Genomic DNA, 21,277 nt, shown 5'->3' on the forward strand with positions numbered 1-21,277 from the left:
AAGACATATTAGAGACACTGAAAGAAGACCATACGGCTGGGTGAGAGTTAACAAGAGAAATAGGAGCCTCAAGCTGACAAAGTCTGAAGATCAAATCACATAGTCTCTTGTTCATAATCCTAAGAACAATGTAAGGCATGGTCTATCTCCAGGCCCATCTCCTATACTTAGTGCTGCACCTAACAGAGTTTGCTTAACAAATGACTGTGGAGTGACTACAGGCTATTGACAGATTGACAGATTTTGACTGTTTGTCTGTGTGAAGTCTCAATGGTCTGAAGTAGTTCAATTTACTAAAAAGTTCTATTTGATAGACATCCCAATATATAACATCCATGCTTATTGTGTTTTTTCTTTCTTTCTTTCTTTCTTTCTTTCTTTCTTTCTTTCTTTCTTTCTTTCTTCATTCAGTATGTAATTATTGTGACTGTTGTTACATAATACTCAAGACAGACCTGGGCCCTCCCTTCATGGAACTTACTTTGAATGTGAGAGACAGACATAAAGTAAGCAAATAAGTAAAATACTTACAAATCATGATTAAAAAAAAGAAAGAAAGAAAAGAATCAAGTAGCTATGAAGGAGAATAACAGGGGACCTACTTGACTTTTCACACTCACAGAAGAAGCTGATATTCAATGAGTGCTGAAGGATGAGAGGGAGGCAGCTGTGTGAGGATGGGAAAGACTCTTTTAAGCATATATAGCACATGTCCGTGCCATGAGGAAGACAGCTTGACGTGCTTAGAAACTAAAAGAACATCAGTGTAGCTAGTACATCATGAACAAGGGGGAAACTCTCAGGAAATGAAGGTAAAGAAGCAGGCAGTCTTGGTGCAAAGTTGAACAATGTTCACAGAAAACTTTAGAGTTTATCCAGTCTACTTGTCCATCATCAGATGAACAAGCAAGACATTCTCTAGGACTAGGAACCAATATTTAACCAGAGCAACAAGGTCTATCAGGCTGAATATTAATCAAATATTCTTTAGAATCCTCATTCTATAACTACGGTCTGCCAAAGCCATCCTGAGCATATGTGGCAGCATAATGAAGGGGAGAAAAATCGATTAAGAGTCAATTCAACAAATATTAACCAACAGACAGATATAGAGGTTGGAGTTGAATAAAACAGAATTCCTGGCTCCAATTCCTCTCTCCTGTAGGAGAGAGAGACAATAAACTGTTTCAAAATGAGATGATGGTTGTGAAAAAGAGATGAACAAAACCTATGGAAACAGGCAGAAAGTCCTGTCAGTGGGTCCGCAAGGTTGACTTATTTACCACCTGAGCTGTGTTCTGAAGATTGATGTGAGTTCATTGAACAGAAAGAAATTCTGACACAGTATGTACTCCAAGAGAGTAGGAGAAAGTGTCTACCAGCAGCCTGCCTTGACTGGACTGCCACTGGGTAAGGGGTTGGAGAACATAGGGTTAGCAAAATAAACAGGAGGGAGAATACAGAGGTTTTTGTTTTATTTTTAGAAATTTTCATGGGCAATGGAGCCTGCAGTGCACCAGACAAGAAATTAGAAGACCTAGACTTTGATGCTGACTGCACCAATTAATAACCAAGACATCCTAAGCAGCAGCAATAATAATATTTTAATATTTGATATTTATAAAATAGTTAATATGCATCAGGAACTGTGCTACAATATTTATATGCTTTCTCTCATTTCTTCCCCCAAACAACCTTAGTTGATGTGGCAGGCACTGTAATAAAGACACTGTTGCTCAGAGAGTTAAGGAGATTTTCCAAGGTCACACATTCATTTGGTTCCTCAGTCCTAGGATGTGGTTTATAATGTTTGGTCAATTTTCACAGCATGGTTATATGGATCAAATAAAATGACACACTGACTATTCAGACCAGTAAAATCCAAAACAAGTGCTTAGTGTAGGTTATCTAGGAAATAGGATGGCAGGTTTAGAGTGGGAACAACAAGGATTTGCTCTTGTGGGGGACACCATGAGGGTTTAATAATGAAGACCAGGACATCAGTGCGAATATATCTCCTTATTTGCTTGGTAGGGTTTATTACAGAAATATGACAATAATTTGGACCCCAATGAGTATATACAATGTTTTCAGTGTAAAGACAATGGCACTTAAGTACCTAATATGATTGGAACAACTGTTTTCAATGATTAGTTTTGACATCATGTGGAAATCAAAGACCTTAACGTGTTTGACTGTTTTAAGACCAATGGGCAACACACATATGGACGATCACAGAACACCTGATGATAATAAAGATGATGAATAAAGACGGCACAACACAAAATGAAAGGGCAATTATTTCTCATGACAATTTGGTTGTAGTGTCCTTTATAAAATACTCTGAACTTCAAGGTAGCAAAAGTAGTTATTTGTGTGCAAGCAGGTATTCCGTTTCCTCTGACACATGCAGTAAAACAATAAAGGAATTTCCACTTTCTACTTTTCTTTGAAAAAAATAAATATGGCCAGCTCTTTTAAACATAAATCCTGAAAAGATGAGGTTTTAAAGCATATTTATAGAAAGCAGGCTAAAGTATAGCAGGGTCCTGGTTACTTATATGAACTCCTTGGCATTCATAGATAATCCTATGTGCTCATGGGTCATCAGTACATAAATGAATTTGCATGCAATGGAGGTGTTCGTGAACACACAGAGAGTATGCCTGGGGTTGCAGTTTCTCTCTGATAAGATACCAAATAGCTGAAGATATTATACGTCCTCTACAATCTTGGAGAAATACTGACTTCATACATTGTTCTGTATGTGCCTACGAATAACAAATAAGCTACATGCTAATCTAGGAAAGGCACTTTAACGGTAAAAGAACTCAGTGATGCAAACAAAGGATGGAAGAAACCAGCAGCTTTCATCTGCCGTTCAGACAACTGATAAAATGTCTCAAATGTTTTAAGATTGGCAACTGCTGAGATGTATGTTGCCAAGCATTTTTCTTCATAACCTGTAACCTCATGTATATTTTAATAAGAAGTCTGAGATGCATGTTTCTAATTCATTTACACTTAACTCATTAAAATTTAGTTTTGTACTAACTATCTCGGGCTATCCAGGCCTTTAAAAGTCATTCCAGTCTTTTATCTCTGAAGCAGAAAACTCACATTTTATCACCAATAAATAAAACTTTGCCCAGAAAGTAGGAATTTGATTCTAAACTTTGTACTCAGGAAGTTCAAATTTATTTGAAAATCAGGAAACCTAACTCTCAAATTCTTCTGATCCTAAACAAAATGTCCTTCAACACTTCCTTACTAAGGTAAAAAGTACAGCAAAATGAAAAGATGTATCTGTTTTTAAGGATTTCTTTCATTTTCTAAGGCATGGAATCTAATTAGCAATGTGCAAAACAACTTGCACAGAAAATAAGATTTGCCTCTTTTCTTGCTAAGAATGAGGCTGAACAAAACTGACTGGTGTCACTGTTATCAGTGGGATCATTATGAAAAATAACCTCCCAAGTTCACATGTACAAAGTTGGCCAAATCCATAGCTAGCCTCAAGGAGCAGCTGCAAGGGTCTCCTGTGCATGCGGGAGGCATAAGACCTTTCTTAGAGGTCTGCACTCCCTCTGTCATCTCATACTATATCCCCTTCAGGCCAAGGACTTGGCTTTTTTTCCTTTCTCTTCTCTTTGTTCCAAAGATGAAAAAGTTGTTGATACTGGCCAGGAATCTTGAATTCACTGAAAACCTTTAGGTATTCTCTTACTGTCTCTTCCCTCCCTTGCACTGCATTTCACTTTGAACGTTTAAGTGAGGAAATCCTTGCAAATGTGTGCTGCAAACAGTAAAACAGAGCTCACTCTTGTCTTTGAATGCCATTCATTTTAACAGAGGCAGTAGAAGGAGTGGATAAAGCAACGGCTTCTCTGGAGGTCGTGTGCAAATTTTACCTGATGCTAATTCCGTGACCTTTGGCCAATTATCTAACTTTTCTGTATCTCCGTTCTTGCCAACAGCATTATTGTGGTGCCAAGTTCAAAGGGTCTTTAGAAGTAAGTTATTAAATATAAATCATTTAGGATAATGCAAAAATGCCTGTTCTTATGACTGCAATAAATATTTGCTATAATATTATTAAAGTAAAATACCACACAATCAAGTGTTTGATTACTTCTCAGCCATTGTCAATTATTAACCTTTGGGGGCAACCTTGTGCTATAGGCCTATCGATTCTGGTTCACTTTTTTTTCCAAATTTACCTTTTGAAAGACATTTTCTGATATTCTTTGCTCTTTTGCTAGTAAGTGAAAATGTTCTTCAGAAAATAGGAATATAATCCTAAACTTCGTACTTAGCATATTCATATTTATTTGGAAGTCAGGAACCTAATGGTCAAATTTTTCCAGTTCTGGAGTTAAGTCTTCTGGGGTTTAGTTATTCTGAAAATATTGTCCCAATCCTCATATTCATCATATTGTTTCATGTGTGTGCCTGCAAATATATATAAGTATACATATGTTTTGTATATATAAGTATACATATATATTTATGTATTTTCAATCTAAGTTCACACAACAGTCACATTCAGACTCACACTGATTTATTTTTATATCTTCTCACTGGTATCTTCTGTGATTTGGCAATGCCCTTTCAGGGTTTGTGATAAAATATTCATTCATGCAACCAGTATTTATTGAGCACATTCTATGTGCACCTCAGTGCACCGTGCCTGGGCACTGAAGATATAGGAGGAGAGGGCGCAAAATCCCTGTAACATACATTTTTGAGGCATAGGCTTATGGATTACGTACTAAAAGAAATTGCTTTGAAATAAAGTAATGCAATGTATATTTCTGCGCTCAACCTTAAATTATCCATATGGATCTTTTCTCTCAACATTTTTGCCTTAAAACCTAGGGAATGTGAGTTATCTGACAATGCTTAGTATGTCCTCCCTGGATTATTAAAAACTCTAAGATGATCATATTTTCCCAAAGATCCTGTCACTCAGCATCATTCACTAGTTGGAGAAGCTGCTAATTTCTTTCATTTTCTTTGTCTTCTTCAAGATTATATAGCAGGCCACATCAACCCTCTTCTGCAAGCATTTATCAACTCTCTGCTGTTAGCATCTGGTAGGTTGTAGGGTGTACTAAGAAATTTATGTGTATGGCTTTATCCTGTCTTTTAGGGCTGAACTGAGAAATATCCTTTGTTAGCTTTAGCAAAGTCTTGTCTGTCGGCTGACATAGTTTATGCGTGGGAAAAGAGATCGCTGTTTCTACCACAACAGATTCTTTCTGCAGAAGGTTAGGTCACATTTGTACATAGCTTTTATATTATACACTAAATGTGGAAATTGTGTTGACAGAAAAGTAAGGTAAGGAAAGGAATGTAAAATAATACCATGTTTTGTTTTGTTTCGCCAGCAACCTGTAGTAACTGTAGTCTCTAACAGACTTTTAGAAATACTTATTTGAAGAATGTTAATTTAGTACCAAAGACCACGTTTTTTTCTTTGAATGTAACATTCGCTTTGAATGTGACAATCTAAAAGTCATTCATTGTCAGTATTCTGGAGTCAGAGGGTTTTTTTGCATATTTGTTTTTATAGACAATAAATCCATATTAACAAGAACATGCATTGAATGAGACTACATTTTCATTTTGTTAATGTTAAATAGTAGATAAATGTTTTATGTTTAAAATAAACCGATTCCTTTCTTTGGGCTCAGGAGGGCACTATCAGAATGTCCTACAGGATTAAAAATATTTCCTATAATCATCTCTTAACTTTGTCCCTCCCACTACTGAAGTATACAGATTTTTCATAATATCCTTCATATAGGGGGAAAACCTAAGGAGAAAACTTACAAATTTTCCTAAGGTCAATGGCATCACAGAGCAAAGACATTTCTGGCTTACAGATCTGTGCTGACAAATCACCTCTATTGAACGATTAATTAAAGGGCAGCTGCATAGAAGATGTATGTGGCAATTTTGACCTTGAAATATATGCTTTGGTCTCAGAAGAAATATGTAAAAAAACATGAAAATTATTCAATATTGAAATTGGATGGAAAAATTGCTGGCTTTCTGGTAAGGTAGAAATAAGTATATATACTTCCAGGAAAGGAAGTAGAAAACATTGTTGTATGTATTTCTATTGATGCAAATGTGCTTCTCAGCCCCCTATACCTCCTCTCCACTCTACAATGTACTATAAATTACAACCCATGCACTGAAAGATATTACGTGTTTAGCCACAGTTAAGTACACAGAAAACAGTCACAGAACCAGAAGAAAATGTGAGAGACATTCTTATCTAGACCCACAAATGCGGGAACATGCATAAGTAAGCTCTTTTAGATAAAATAGCTTTATACTCTCTCCTTGAAGATATCCACAACTACAAATGCACAATCCTCCCTGGCAGCAGTTGATCCCCGGAGACGCCTTCTAAAGTCACTTCCCCATCCTGCAATAGCTACTGTTGTATTTTGTCTTTAAAACTGGTTATGATATGAAATTGTGTTATTTATTGTTTACTCTTTTGCTGATGGTCTCCCTCAGTAGATGCAAGTTCTATTCTGTCTTGCTCATTTCTCTAAGAATAGTTGATCCTTAATAGTTACTTATTAAAATTATGTTACATTGATAGAAGGAAGTTAAGAAATCAGGATATTAGGAAAGAAGAAAGAAAGATCAAAATAATATTTTGACCTTATGCTTAGCTGAAATACCTTCTGCTTTCAATTAAGCTCATCTCCTGTTATTCAGTCTTTGACAGATAAGGGTGGCAACAATACCACATTCTCCAACCAAAATCCCCCCCAAGTACTTGCACAAAACTATTTAGGACAGTTAGCGGGCAATCAATCTTACTTTACCCTTAATTTCTTGCAGAAGAAACAAAGGAAAAATATATAAATAAACAAGATAAAACTAAGCTTTAATTGATGAGGACAGAAAACTGTGAATTATTAGTTTCAAAGAGTATGAAATCTTACTGCTTGAAACTATTTTAAATAGGCAACGAGTTCAAATACAAATTTAAAAAAAAAGAAAGGAAAAATCATTAGATGAAGAAAATGGTTCTAAGGGAAAATATGACAGAATAAGTACTGGTGGTGGGGAGCAGCTAAGTAGGATATAAGTTCCAGGCAATACTCAAGTTACCTGGACTGTCACTGACATTCATCCTTATGTTCTCCAGTTCTTAACTATCTAAATTCCACATTTTAGTTTTGCAGGGTGAACAGAATTGCAAGGCCTGGATTCTTTCAAAAGGATATTTGATAGGGTAATGGCGTTTATTACAAAAACACATTGACTTCGACTATTTCAGCCCAAGCAATAAGTGGAAATTTTCTCTCCCCCACATATGTGTTTATTGGTAAGAAGCAGGTCCAAGAATGATTATGGATGAAAGAACATGACAAAGTTCAATCATTTGAAGCAGAAATAAAATCATAAATCTGAGCAATGAAGTTTTCTCATCAACAACCAAGAGGTGCATTCTCCTCTTTGCTTTGCTCTATATTTTCATTATTATGACAGAAATATGAACTTTTTGGAATGCTCTTCTAAAGCAACATTTGAAAGATTTTACTTCATGCATTGCATTTATTTGGTAGAAAAACTATTTGTAGAAATAGATGTGGACAAATTGAAGCATATTTCAATATTAAAATGAGCAGGAAACTAGACAAAGTCCTTATGTCTCTGTATAAACTTGCTGACAATTCCATTTATGGGATCAGGGAGGTAATGAGAAGAAAAAATTTCTTTCAGGAAAAAAAGTTTAAAAACTAACCTATGGGTACCATTTTTGGAAAACATTCTAAATTTGTGACAACTGTGTTGGGGGAGGGGATCATAAAATTACATATAGAGGACTTTTACCTATTTGATGAGGTTGAATGTGATGTCAAAATACCATTTTAAAGTATAGGGAGAAGGATATGAGAGGAGGAATCATAACAGATTGGCTTTGATAATACTAGGGCTGGTCTTATGTTGGAAAGATATTGATGTAAGTATGGCGGTCAATGGGATGTGATTTATGGTGGTAATAATGTAGGACATGAAGATGAGGATGAAGGTGGAAAGATTTCTTCAAAATCACCTCTCCAAATTCTTCCATGCTCTGTTAACTGATGAGAAAATGTCAACCTAATGATACATTTCATTGGCTTCAAAATTTGAAAGTGATTTCAAGGGTTATACGATGCTTATTCATTCATTCATGCACCATATTTTTAATTGAGTTCCTATGTACTGCATCTACTGACGTAGATGTTAAATACAAGATGGTGAGCATTAATTTGCTTTTATTTTCCTTATGCACAAAATGGAGATTAGAGTTTCTCCCCCTGCTTATCTCACAGAGCTGGTTTGGAGCTCAAGTAAGATAGTACAACCTATGCAATAACATATAAAAATACATAGTAATAATGGTAGTAATATCATATTTTGGGAAGGAAAACGCTTAATTTTGAGAGTTTTTTTTAAATTTGTTGCCATTAAAACATGCTCTGTTGTAGATTAATACAGAAGGAGAATCAGAATAGCTGATGGTGAGAGTGACTGCTATTCCATTAAGAGAGGGAAAGAACTCTGAAACTGTGACAGCAGAAACACTGGAAAGAAAGTTTCCTTTACAGTTTTGCTTGGTGCCAACCCCTTCCTTGCCAGTCTGTTACATACTTGAGCTACACTGCTTGCCGTTGGGTTTTAGCTTAGTGTTTCTCAAACCCCACTTAGTCATGTATCAACTTCACAGATTTTTTCCTATTATTCTTTTATAACTTTTATTAATATTTAATTAATATTTTTCTTTAAATCAATAATGTGTTATGTATCAAATATTGTGAATACTTTAAAAATGCAAAGATTATATAATTTCTTTAAAGAAGAAACCAGTACCACTTGCTATAATAAAAGGTAGATATAAAACCCAATAAAATTAAAATAAAATCACTTTATTTAATTCTAGGTAGGTTCCATTGTCTAACCAAGGCCCTGAGCCCGAGGCCAAAGGGTTTGCTCCTTTTTCGCTATGAAGGTTATTGAGTGATTATTGAGTAAGTGCTGAGGAAGTGCTACAGGTATGCTAGTACCAAACTGAGAATTTTTCTTTGACATAATCAGAAGGCTAGAAAGATATTAAAAAGTTCAAAAAGGATTAACTTTCTTACTCAGTGATACAATATTATTTAATAGTATTTCTTATACTAGCTCAGATGTCTTGCAGAAGTCAATACCATATAATGCAAAGCCCTGGTGTAGCTGGTCTGAATTTTATGACTTTAGATCTAACTCTACCTCTTTATTCTTCTTCTTCCATTTCAACAGAATGTTCAAGGAACTGTACTACACAGTTGCAAAACACTTTGTAAGGAGGATTGTCCCCCCCGCCCATGCTGAATTCCCAAACTGTTGTTCATTCCACTATGGGTATCGTTATGATTATTTAGAAGGCAGAAAACTGGCACTTTAAGAAGCTAAAGAATGTATTCAGAACCAAGCCTAGCAGGCCGCTTTTATAGACATTGGGGGAGGAGGCAAACTTATAAATATGCTAGCAACGCCTTGCACGAGAACACATGGTAGATTAGTGAGCAGAACAAAATGATCTCTAGGGACTTGCTCTTAAGTTTCCTGGCCAGAAGATCACAGTCCTTTCTCATAGATAAGAAACTTCAAGCCTCAAACCAATGAAACATAACTTAGAGAACGGCCCCATAGGACTTACCTCCTGTTAGCATGAGGGCACATTTGCACATACAGTTGTCATTATCTGCATCTTTAGTGCTGAAATCAGCACCATGTAAGATCAGGCTGCTCTGTTTTCCTGCTGTCCCAGTGTGACCCTTTAAATACAACCTGAAGTTTAAAAAAAAGGAAAAGATAAGCCATTCAACAGAATAACAGAACCCAGAAGACCAGTTTGTTGAATGTTTGCCTTTTTTATAATTTTCTCTCTTCTTTGCATTCAGCCCTCTAACAATCTACTGTAAGACCCAAGCTAGAGAAAGAAAGAAAGAAAGAAAGAAAGAAAGAAAGAAAGAAAGAAAGAAAGAAAGAAAAGGGGATCCTAAATCACAGCAGTAAAATTCTCTATGGCTTGTGTGCTTGGTGTTTGTTTCACAATGCATATTCAAACTCATATGGTTCTCTGATAGTGCATGATCCACAAAAGGAAAATGGGTTTATTTTATTACCACAAGTATTAATCTCCAAAAAAAATGCCTTGTAGAGTGTCATTACAGCATATAATTACATTAATATTGAATAGTGATGATGTGATAAACATTACTCTTAATAGCAATACTAGTAATAATTCTCATTGCTTGAGGACTTGCTCTGTGCCAAACACTCTGCTAAATGCTTTCCAGTTATTATTTAATTTAATTTTATATTAAACTTGTGATCTAGGCATCAATATACCCATTTTGTTTGCTAAGATTTAGAGATCTTAGCAAATAAGCTGGAATTTGGCTGTGTTTGACTTTAAAATCCAAGTTCTTAACTGTTATGCATTCTCTGAACAAATGTTTGTTGAGCATATACTATAGAACAGAAACTGTTCTAAGTACTTAAGATATATCAGACAAAGGGCCATGCCCATAAGGGACTTACATTCTAGTAGTATCCTCAAAATCAAGTTCAAAATGCCAACTGTTTAACCTCAAATATGGCATTCTTCAAAGAACCTAATCTACCTTACTCTCTAGAAATATTTCTTATATAAGATTTACATTAACCTAGATCAGGGGCTCTCCAACAGTTACACATATAGAAAATCATCTGGTTATTTCTGGAAAAGGCCTTTTCACTAGGCCTAGGAATTTATATTCTCAATTAGTATCTCATTACTCTTTGCAGATTGAAGAATTCTGATCTAGAATTTAAAAACTAGTGGACAAATCACAATCAATGCCTAATGTACTTCCCTGATGTCTGGTCATTTTCTATTGATCCTATACTTTGTTTCCATATCCATCTGGGTACTTTGAACAAATGCAAACATGCTCAGGTCCTTCAGTGGTTCCTCGGGGGTCGGAATAACTAAACTCAGGTTGTCAGAAGTGTCAGTTTGATATTCAAGGTCTTCTCTGGTTGAGACTCTACCCTTCTTTCTAATTCTACCTAACATGGTTTGTCTTTTCTCATTCATCAAAATCATCTAGCAATATTCCTTTCACATCCATGTATATTACCACTTCTGTACCTGAGTCTTCTTTATGAATCTTATCCACCCACAAAATAGTTAATATCTCTGTATGAGGAGACACTACTAGGACCTGGGCCAGCTCTGAACAAATTTTACATTATTATTTAACAGAAATAATACAGGTCAATTAGTATTTGAATTTTTATTTTTTCACGTATATATCTGACCTGTGTTTGCACCTAAGTATGTGTAAAGGTCCCCCTATTATTTTGTGACGTTGATACAAGTTTTAGCAAATAACAGTACTATTGTATGCTTGTGCTAAAACATTTTGCAGATATTCTGCAGAGATTTTTGAGTTAGAGCAAAATATACAATTAAGCCCTACTCACGTTTTGTTGTTTTCAATGATTAATAGAACCTGTGGTTAACAGTAAGTTGAAGGAAGCTTCTAAAGCTAAATTATCATACACAAGTTTGTATTTTAAAACTCTGAGAGGCAGGCTAAAAGTCACTGGTGATGGAGAATTCTAGAATTTTTTAAGTCTGGATTTACATTTCAGGTTGCAGGCAGCCCAGGTGTCGGTGGGTTTCATCAGGGGAAAGAAAGATGAGAGGTCACCAATGGGAGCCTGAGAAAAGTTACCTGGGTGAATTTACAACCTTCCAGATTTGATCACTTTCTCAGCTTTTCAGAGATAGACACACACTCACAAAGCTAAGGGAGACTTCTTGTCAGTTCTCCATTTATAGTCAAAACTGGGACATTGTGGGGTCCAGGCTTCTTAGAGAGAGTTTCACACAGAAAGCCAAATTATAATTGGAAAGTTGCTTGTTTGGTGAACACAGAATCAGTTGGGGGAAGAAGATGAACGATTCCAAAATTAAATAGCTGTGACTCTGCAGGCTTGAAATCTCCTGCTCCACTGGGACTGGGTGAGTTTAGCCCACAGGTGTTCTTGGATGAGCCATACTAATTCCAGCTCTGATTCTTGGCTTCTCTATGATTTGTGATGACTTTCCTTCTTTTTTTCAAAAGGTAAGTCAATACCATTATCCCTATAGTAGCTTTAAGCTCACTGATGGGGAAAGAGATTCAAGAACACAATGTTTTCTACACCTTCATTTGCAGGTAATTCAGCAAAAATGTTCAGTTGATATGAAGTGAGTGACTGCTATGTGCTGGATATATTTCATGCTTTTATCCTTTCACGAGAGGCTTATAGTTTAAGCCACATGGTTTACAATGGTTTCTCTGTGTTACCACGGCAATTGGAATGCCCAATTATAACTTTAGGAAGTAGAGAAAAGCAAAAAGAAGAAAATAAAAAGCAACCCATCTCATCTCTGAATATAACTACTCTTGACATTATGGCTTATATGCATTTAGTCTTGTCTTTTTTTTCCCCCTCCAAATTGAAAATATTATCCAGTATTACCTATTTTTAAGTATGTATGTAAAATCTGATCATATTCTTATAAAAACTTTGAACAATGGACATAAAGTTGCCCACAGGCCTATCATATCTATCTCTTCAGAGGTAATCACTTACGTCAATTTTGCATTGTTCAAAACAGTTTGTCTTCATGCATAAATACAAATGAAAATAAAATCATGCTCTACAGATTTCTTTATACCATGCTTTCCATACATAATTGTTTGACCTTTTTTTCATGCCATTTCTTATTCTTATCCAACATCATTTGGAAGCTACTGTATGACTATACCATCAATTGTTTAAGGATTCCTTCATATATCTCTAAGTATGTATGCAAGTGTGTAGAAAGAAGTGTAGAATAAACATCAACAATGTCTTTTCCTGACCTTTACCTCTACGAACTTCATTACTGCTATATGTTAGAGTCTGTAACTAAAAAGAGACATTTTTCTAGATTCTTTTAATCAACATTAGAAGGTCAGTCTTCTAGTTCTGGCATCTCTTCTCTGGATTATTACAGAAGCCTAACAACTGGTCTCACTGCCTTGAGTCTTACTCCTTCCCCCTTGCCCTAAAATCCATTCTCCAAGTGGCTCATTCAAAAACCTGTATTTCATTATTCCTCTACTCTGGTTAAAATCCCTCAGTTGTTCTCCCAACACATGAGAGATAAAGCCCAAATTCCTTATTGTGGTTTACAAGGACTTTGAAGATCTTGTCCTCCTCTACTTTTCCCCACACCATCCAAACCCTCACACCTCTCATCACTTATTTCCTGTCATGTATATAACACTTATCAATTACTTGTTCCCTCAAAGCAACACACTCTCATTTCTCTGTATATATGCATGCGCTGTCCCTGTTCCCGGATGGCCCACTGTGCAACATATACATATATTAAACCCTGTGTTGTACACCTGAAACTAATATAATGTTATATGTTATTTATATCTCAATGACAAAGAAATAAAAGTAGAACAGACCAACATTTAGAGGACTTTCACTGTACAAGACTGAGTCGAACTTATAATTTACATACAGTAGTATTCTTCTCTCCTGAGTCTATATCTTTAGTGTGTCACAGGGGAACTGATTATGCATTTCTAGGGAAGAGGCACCCATGGACAGTCATTTTCTTACACTGGGAAACAGAGATGGTGTTTCACAAAAAAAAATTTTTCTCCCCACTATTTTAAGAAATTTACAAATGAGAACAACTATGCTTCTGTGGAATCCCACAAGGATTTTGGGAGCAACTGTGTAGTCAAGGATAGGTCATCTGAACAGTTAAGGGGCTCATTCTTTCTTAGGAGCTATTTAGCTAGTACAGAGTAGCAATTATTGACCCAAAGTCAACAATTCTAGCTGGCTATTTGATAAAGGCAAACTAAGAGCTGGCCATTCACTAATGTCAAGTATTTTTTCTAATTAGATAAGAAAATTCATTTGAATTGAGGCTCAAATGGAATATATAGGTGGTTCTTTTAAACAGTGGTTCTGGCTAATTTTTAATGTCTTTATTTTAATTAATTATCTATGGCTTTCTCTATTTTGCTAATGAAACTTCACGTTACAAAAGAAAAGTCAACATACAGAAGGGTGAAAGTTGGCCTTGCATTCTGAATATGGTGAAAGGAAACTTGAAGTGTGAGTCATTAGAGAGAATACTCCCCCAAAATAACACCATGGGAATCCTGGACATCTATTTCTTGTGTTTAGCCAGTATAGATGTGGCTTGCATGAAGAATGATGTGCTAGGAGATAAAAACCAAACGTTATTCCAGAGTAAAGTATTTGGCTTAGGGACAGAAATATGGAAGATTAAAAAAAGAAGAAGAAAAGAAAAAAACAAAGAAAAACCCCAAATAAGACAAAACTCCAAAGAAGATGTGATCAAAAAGGCAGCCACAAAGTAAAATCACAATATTTGTCCTTTTAAACCTATTTTTCCTAATTAATGAGGATTAAAAACCCCACATTTCTTAGCACGATTTGGTCATTGGCTGTAAAGAATGTTAGCCATTACAGTTTTTTCAATTAGCTTCTTTAAGAAAAATGAAACAGATAAGTGCATGTTGAAATTGGTCATGATTCCCTAGTCATCCTCAATGAAAATATAGTTATGCCTTTTCTTTCACTTATAGAAATTTATATAACCAGAAAGGCTAAATCATATTTCTTAGTAAATGTAGGACAATCCTGAGTTCTATTATGAAAAAATAGGCTTCAAAATACACCTATGAATCATCACAAGTGATTCTGTAACTTCTTTAAAATAGGCAGTCCAAGGTCATGAGTCTGGTTTTTCACTAATTTTGTCTACTTAAGGGACTGCCATACTTCTCATCATTTTTACATTTTTACTGCATTCAGGGAAGCAAGAGTCTCTTTCGTTACCGAAGGCAGTGGGAGTTGTATGTATGACAAATTGAAGTTTGGCCTTGGCTCTTTTAAACAGTAGAAAGACTCTCAGATATCTGAACTTTAAGGTCTTTCAGACTGACAAGCTGAGGAGATCTCATGCAACAGATCTCCATTCTGGCTCTGAGCTCTCTCCCTGCCACCATATGGAACTAGTTTGTCTTCCTCACAATCACTGGAAGAAAATACAAAATGACCCCCATGGTTTTCTTTCAAAGCCTGGTAGCAATGACTCAATCTGACAGTTTCCCCACACGGCTGTCTCTTGGTTGCTGCTGCTCCAGGGTGGACTCTGCTCTAAACCACCCTCCCTTCTTTACCAAAAGAGCTGGGCACCATTAGCAAAGAGTGCTAGCAGAACATGTCTTTTACAACTGAGTTTAAATGATACAGGTGGCATCTTCTGCTGAAAATAAAGACAATTTTCTCTTGTCAAACCACATATAGAGAAAAGAGTGTTTTAGACTTTTAGTAAGATTAAGCATTTGTTAGGTGCTATAAAGGCAGCATTGGGAAATATACAAATAATTAGTTATTGTTGGAAAGGGTAAGAGAAAAATTCAGGAGATGCTAAACTGCTCAAAAAATTTGGTGGAAGAGATTAGCTTTGGAGGCTGTGGAGAACATGGACTTTTGAAGAGGGACAAAGAGGATATTTTCAATAAAAGTGTTGTGAAATCCATACCACATTAAGTTTTGAGGTTATCTAACATAAAAAAAAAAGAAAGAAAAGTGTTTCCATCAGTCATTTAAATGTTCTGCGAATGTCAACTAAAAAGGAAGGCAATGAACTTATTTGGATACTGAACATTTAAGATAGATTTTTAGTCCTTTTATTGTATTATTATTTGAAGTTGAAATTCTTTATGTTTAAAATGCCCTATTAAGTATGCAGAGTTCTGGTGGAAGCTACTAAGACTGGAAGCCTTGAGATAAAGGAAAGAATATAAATTTATCTTAGCACAAGGGGAGCCTTGAGTCCTATACTGGACTTTGCTAATATAGTAAAATTATCTCTAGCTAAATAATATTTTCTATTTTTTTTTTCAGAATAACATCTTTGATGCAAACATTTTTTTCTCTCTAGTTCAGGATTGTCCAAATGTATCTTGTTCTTTTAAATGAACAGAGCTTTACTGATTTGGTCCCTTTCTCCCTATTTTCACAAGTCCAAAGTGAACCATCCTTCAAGACAAGCCCAAATGTTACACAGGGAGCCTCCTTTCTTTTTTCTCCTCTAACTTGTCATTGCACAGATAAATTGCTTGTCTTGTGGCACATCTCAGTTTCCCTATTATTATTTATACATGTGCTTTTCCTTCCTTACCATATTGTCAACTCCTAATAAGTATTCATATCTCAGTCATCTTTGTAAACTCCATAATAATATACATAACAGGCATTCAATAAATATTTGAGTCAATTATGAACTAAGAGTTAAAATTGTTTAGAATTTAAGTTTTACTCATTTCAAGAGATGGCTTATATGTAGTGCCATTTTAACTCTATAATTACGTTTTATAATTCAAGCCCCGTGGACATTTAGTTTCTGATTTGAAATCAGAAAGGTCTACATTATTTTGAACCCAGATACCTGAATAATGATCCTTTAGTTCAAATGTTTATTCTTTATAAATTAAAATTCCAGTCTTTTGAGAATCCTATGTTTCTCTTGCCATATAATAGGGTACTTTATTGGCTGAATACAGCATGTGATCTTTTTTTCCCTTTCTTTATCATAATTGATACTGGGAAAAATCCTTGAAAAGATCACCCAAGGCAACTCATCCTGTAATTCCCATCCTTCCTCCCCAAAAGTTTCTTCATCACGTTCAATCTTCCTGAATTGGTATCATTTGTTTTCAGATGGCATTGGATCATTAAGGAATCAGCAGAACGTCTGTATATTAGACTAGCTATTATGCTAAGAAGGAGTGCATTACCTTACTTGCTTTTTAAGCCCCAGATGCCCTGAGGTAGATATGTTATTCATTTTTGAACATGTTTAGTGGACGATGTGCAAGTGCGAAAAATGCTTGAGATATTGATGGTCAAGGGAATCTGTGCTGATTAAGAAAAATAAGTTTCCAGTTACAGAAACTCAGTTCAAATAATGAGAAACTTCAGAAAATCCAGTTTTATTTATTCTCTGATTCTGATTGTTTTATGTATTTTCATTATACATGCATAAATTGCATGGTAATTTTCCATCTGTTTTGACCATATACATTTTATGTCTCTCCCTTGATTTAGAAATATTAATATAATGTAGGCCTTTGTAAAATTGAGTTTATCAACCACCCAGGTATCAAGCTGTTGACACTGGAAACATTGCTACCAGCTATCCCTGTTTCAAACTCAAGTAAAATACAGTTTTCAGTGTTTCTCAATAGCATGAAGATTGCCTGTGTTCAAAACTCAGGAGAAATTCTTCCTCTAAAGAAAACAGAGAATTCACATACTGTTATTTCTGTGCTTTTGCACAGCACTGAGAGTACACTCTATTTTGTAAATGTCAAAATAATTTTCATGAAATCTATGACAATGAAACCATACTTTCCAAAGTTTAGAAATACATACTGTACTAATTCTCTAGTTTTAGTTCTAAATGAAGTCTTCCAGTATTCCTCCCCTTTTCTAAGAATACATAAAAAAAAAAAAATGAGTGCCAAAACGAATTACATGGCACCAAGACCTCTGTAAAAAATACCACAGTTCCTTAAACATATTTCAATTCCCTTGGTGTCATGTGTGGCTGACAGTCAGCTCCAAGTGAGTGGCTCACTGACCGGACACCATTCTTGTGCCTAAAAGACCAGGCCTATGGCCATCTTAGAGAGTTTATGGGTTTGCTATTTTACCAAAAATTAAGTCAAGACCTTGTTAAACTTGTGATTGAAATTTGTGATTTTTTAGAATAAGCAAGTTCAAGGGAGGTAGGTTTGTTCTCATTTTAATTTCTGTTTAAAGACTAGCAAGAAACTTTCTTTCCAACATCCCCTAGGGGAAGACAGAGAGAGGGGAAAGGGTGAGTAGAATGTTGAAAACCATTGAGAGGCATTGTCTGAGGTTTTTTTTTTTTTGCAAAAAGGAAATACTTTCTCTTGTTGTACTTGGATAATGGGTTGCTATAAGTTCTGCAAATGAGGCTCTAGTGTGCATAAGCAGATTCTTCTGTTGACCAAAATCATCAGTGTGCTTATTTCTCTTCAAAATTTGTGTAAGATAGCATCCAAGCTCCTTATCATGGAACATGGCCCTCCGTTTTCTGTAGCACAGTGAACTCCCACATACAATTTACTTGCTATTGTCTAATAAGGCACTTCCTTCTTCCACTTCTGGGTCTTTGTCCACATTGCTCCTCTGGCTAGAATCTCAAGACCCTTCTCCTTCTGCCATCATCCTCCATACCTTCTGCCATCATCCTCCATACTCGCCTCATGACCACCTCGTTATATTTCACAAATCCCCAAGGATTTCCCCTATGAAGCCTTTCCTGGTCCCCTTCAATCTTCTCCAATGTATCCTATCCATCTTCAACTCCAGCTGAACAGACCACTTTTCTTTACTGTCCACCTAGAGCCTAATTCCAAGTGTTCTTACTCAAAGACTTTGAGTGTGGAGCTGAATCACACAGAAATATAAGCAAAATTTAGTTTTTTTCAGTTATTCTGGGGAGAGGATCCATAGCGCCATCAATTTTTTTAAAAGGTCCACAATTCTTTGATTAAAAAAAAAAAGACATGCTAAAACATACCAAAGCTGCAATTTTTGTTTTAAGCCAACTATATTGTGTTTTCTTCTGTCTTCTATCTAAACTATTAGTACCACAAAACCAGAAAGCATGCTCCTTTTAGAGTCATGAAAGTGTTAGTTCTGCATCAACATCACCTGGGTGTAGTTGGTAGAACTAAGATCTAGATCCTATCCTAAGATCAGCATCTCTGGATATGGAACTCAGAAATCTACACTTTAAACAAACACCCTAGCTGACTATATGCACACTGAAGTTTGGAAACAACTGAATAGTATTGGGGAAATATTAGCAACATGATAAATGTTTGATGGCTAGCTGGCTGGACAAACAAATGAATGCAGACCCTGATTTCAAAACAATCATAACAACTTTTAAGAGCGTAGTTTTAGTGAAGTTATGTAGGTTAAAGCAAAACTATATCTAGTTAAGAAATAAAATAATTATGGATATTAGACAACTGCATGTTGAAAATTATTGTATTTGAGTTTTTCAAAAGATTTTATTTATTTATTTATTATTTATTTATTTAAGAGAGTGAGCGAGAGAGCGAGAGAGCGGGAGAGCGAGTGAGAGAGCGAGCGTGCAGTAGGAGGGGCAGAGGGAAAGGGAGAGACAATCCCAAACAGACTCTGTGCTGAGCACGGATCCTTATTCAGGGTGCCATCTCAGGGCCCTGAGATCTTGACCTGAGCTAAAAACAAGAGTCAGATGCTTCTGACTGAGCCACCTAGGCACCCCTAAAATTATTGTTTTTTTAACAAGCTAAGGAAATATTGACTTAACATTTCTTATAATCAGCATATCTTCTAGATTAGGAGATGTCAAAGAGGCATACAACATTCAGATGTAATTCTGCTAAGAACACAAGGTGTACTTTAAGAATCAGGTTATAAATAGGTACAAACTATTCATCGGATCTTTAATCGCATCTATTATTTTAAAGCAGAGTTCATTAAAATAATTATTTTATAACAATAATGTGACCTCCAAATTTTTTATAATGACTTCTCATCTTCATATTTAGAAAATTCTCTCTACCATTGATTATAAGGGTATCCAAGGGAAAGGAAGTTGTTTTTCATTGACAGCCTAAAAATGAATAAAGCTAAAATCATTATACAGTTGTTTAGCTGAACTCCTAACTGAGCCACATAAGAAAAAAGTACTTTTGATTCTTTCACTAGAATAAAGCAGATCAGCATCAACACTGGCATTTGTGATGTTAGCACCAAAAGGCATATCTAAGCACTTTGCAAATATTTTAAATATTTGCTTAAATATTTTATTTAATATCAAAGTTGAATGTAATGATGCTACCACTAACATGGGATTTGTAGTTGATGCATTTACTGTTGATACTTATCGGTACTTGTCATAATTATTTAAAATGGTTTTTAAGAAGTTTATGGTTGAAATGGGTGAAGGCTCTTATAAAAGAAATAAATCATCTAGAGAGAAAAACTATTGTATAAATTAGAGGGTAATAAATATTTTATATTGTCATTGTGACAATTTTGAAATTTCTACTCAAAAAGTATAATTAACTAAATCTTATAATTTTCATTAAGCCCTCAGTTATTCATCCAAGATGAGTTCTATAAAATCAAGGTTTACTGTCACCTAGTGGCAGTTATCAAAATTGTAGGCAGAGAAACTAGCTCTTGTAGCCCACAGACCACTTATCAGTGACAACATAGCATCCTTTTCCAAGATCAGTTGGCCTAGGGAACAAAGTATGTTGTCTTTCTATTTTATTAATATTTTATTTCATTTGCTTGGCATCATGTAATACAGAAATTCTTGCATATCATTTGCAGGTAAAGAAAAAAGAAACAGAAGAGCGTGGAGTTGAAAAGGTCAGGGAGATGAATCTCATCCAACCAACAATCCAAAAAACTAAGGGACTCAACAAAAATCATAGTCTAAATAAGGCATTATAACTCTCACATTGGAGAAATTATTTGAAAATAAAAAAAAAAACCTACTTAAAACCTTGAGTTTGCAATCTAGGCTAAAAATTCAAGAGGGTAGAAACTGCCAGGTGATTCCCTATGTATTTTTTTTCTACCTTGATCAGTCCAGAACTGTTATAAAAAATAACTTTTCTCTTAGTTATTTCAACACATCTGCTACTGGTTCTAGCCAGGACCATGTAGCCCAGAGGATCAGAGAAATGAAAAACATTTCACTAAAAAGAGTAAAACAAGTTGTGCAATACCTACAAAAATGCAGGGCTTAAATTTATGTGGGAGAGTTGAGAGAATTCTTTTCAATCTACACTAATTTGCTTTGTCCTTGAAATGCATACATAACATGGGAGTACTTTAATGATTAAGAAAACAAATAAAAAAAAGTTTTGGAACTGGAAAGAGTTCATCCTTACTTTCTCATTTTACTTCTGAGGACCTAAAACTTGGAAAAGTGAAATAACTTGTCCAAGGTCATTCAGAAAATAACTACAGATCAAAGTCTAGAATTCATGGCCCTTGATTCCCAATACAAGGTTTTACCCATTACATC

General features: G+C 35.3%; 1 protein-coding gene across 1 annotated transcript in view; it reads right to left on the minus strand.

The window, feature by feature from the left end:
- ANGPT1 (angiopoietin 1) overlaps positions 1–21,277 on the minus strand; it is a 244,948-nt gene that overhangs the window by 4,398 nt on the left and 219,273 nt on the right. The window contains exon 8 of the mRNA XM_008689254.2: positions 9,719–9,849. Within this exon, the coding sequence (XP_008687476.1) occupies positions 9,719–9,849 (131 nt within the window). The remainder of the gene's footprint in view (positions 1–9,718; positions 9,850–21,277) is intronic.

This window comes from Ursus maritimus, unplaced genomic scaffold (genome assembly GCF_017311325.1).
Source record: "Ursus maritimus isolate PB19 unplaced genomic scaffold, ASM1731132v1 scaffold_9, whole genome shotgun sequence".
Taxonomy (NCBI): Eukaryota; Metazoa; Chordata; class Mammalia; order Carnivora; family Ursidae; genus Ursus; species Ursus maritimus.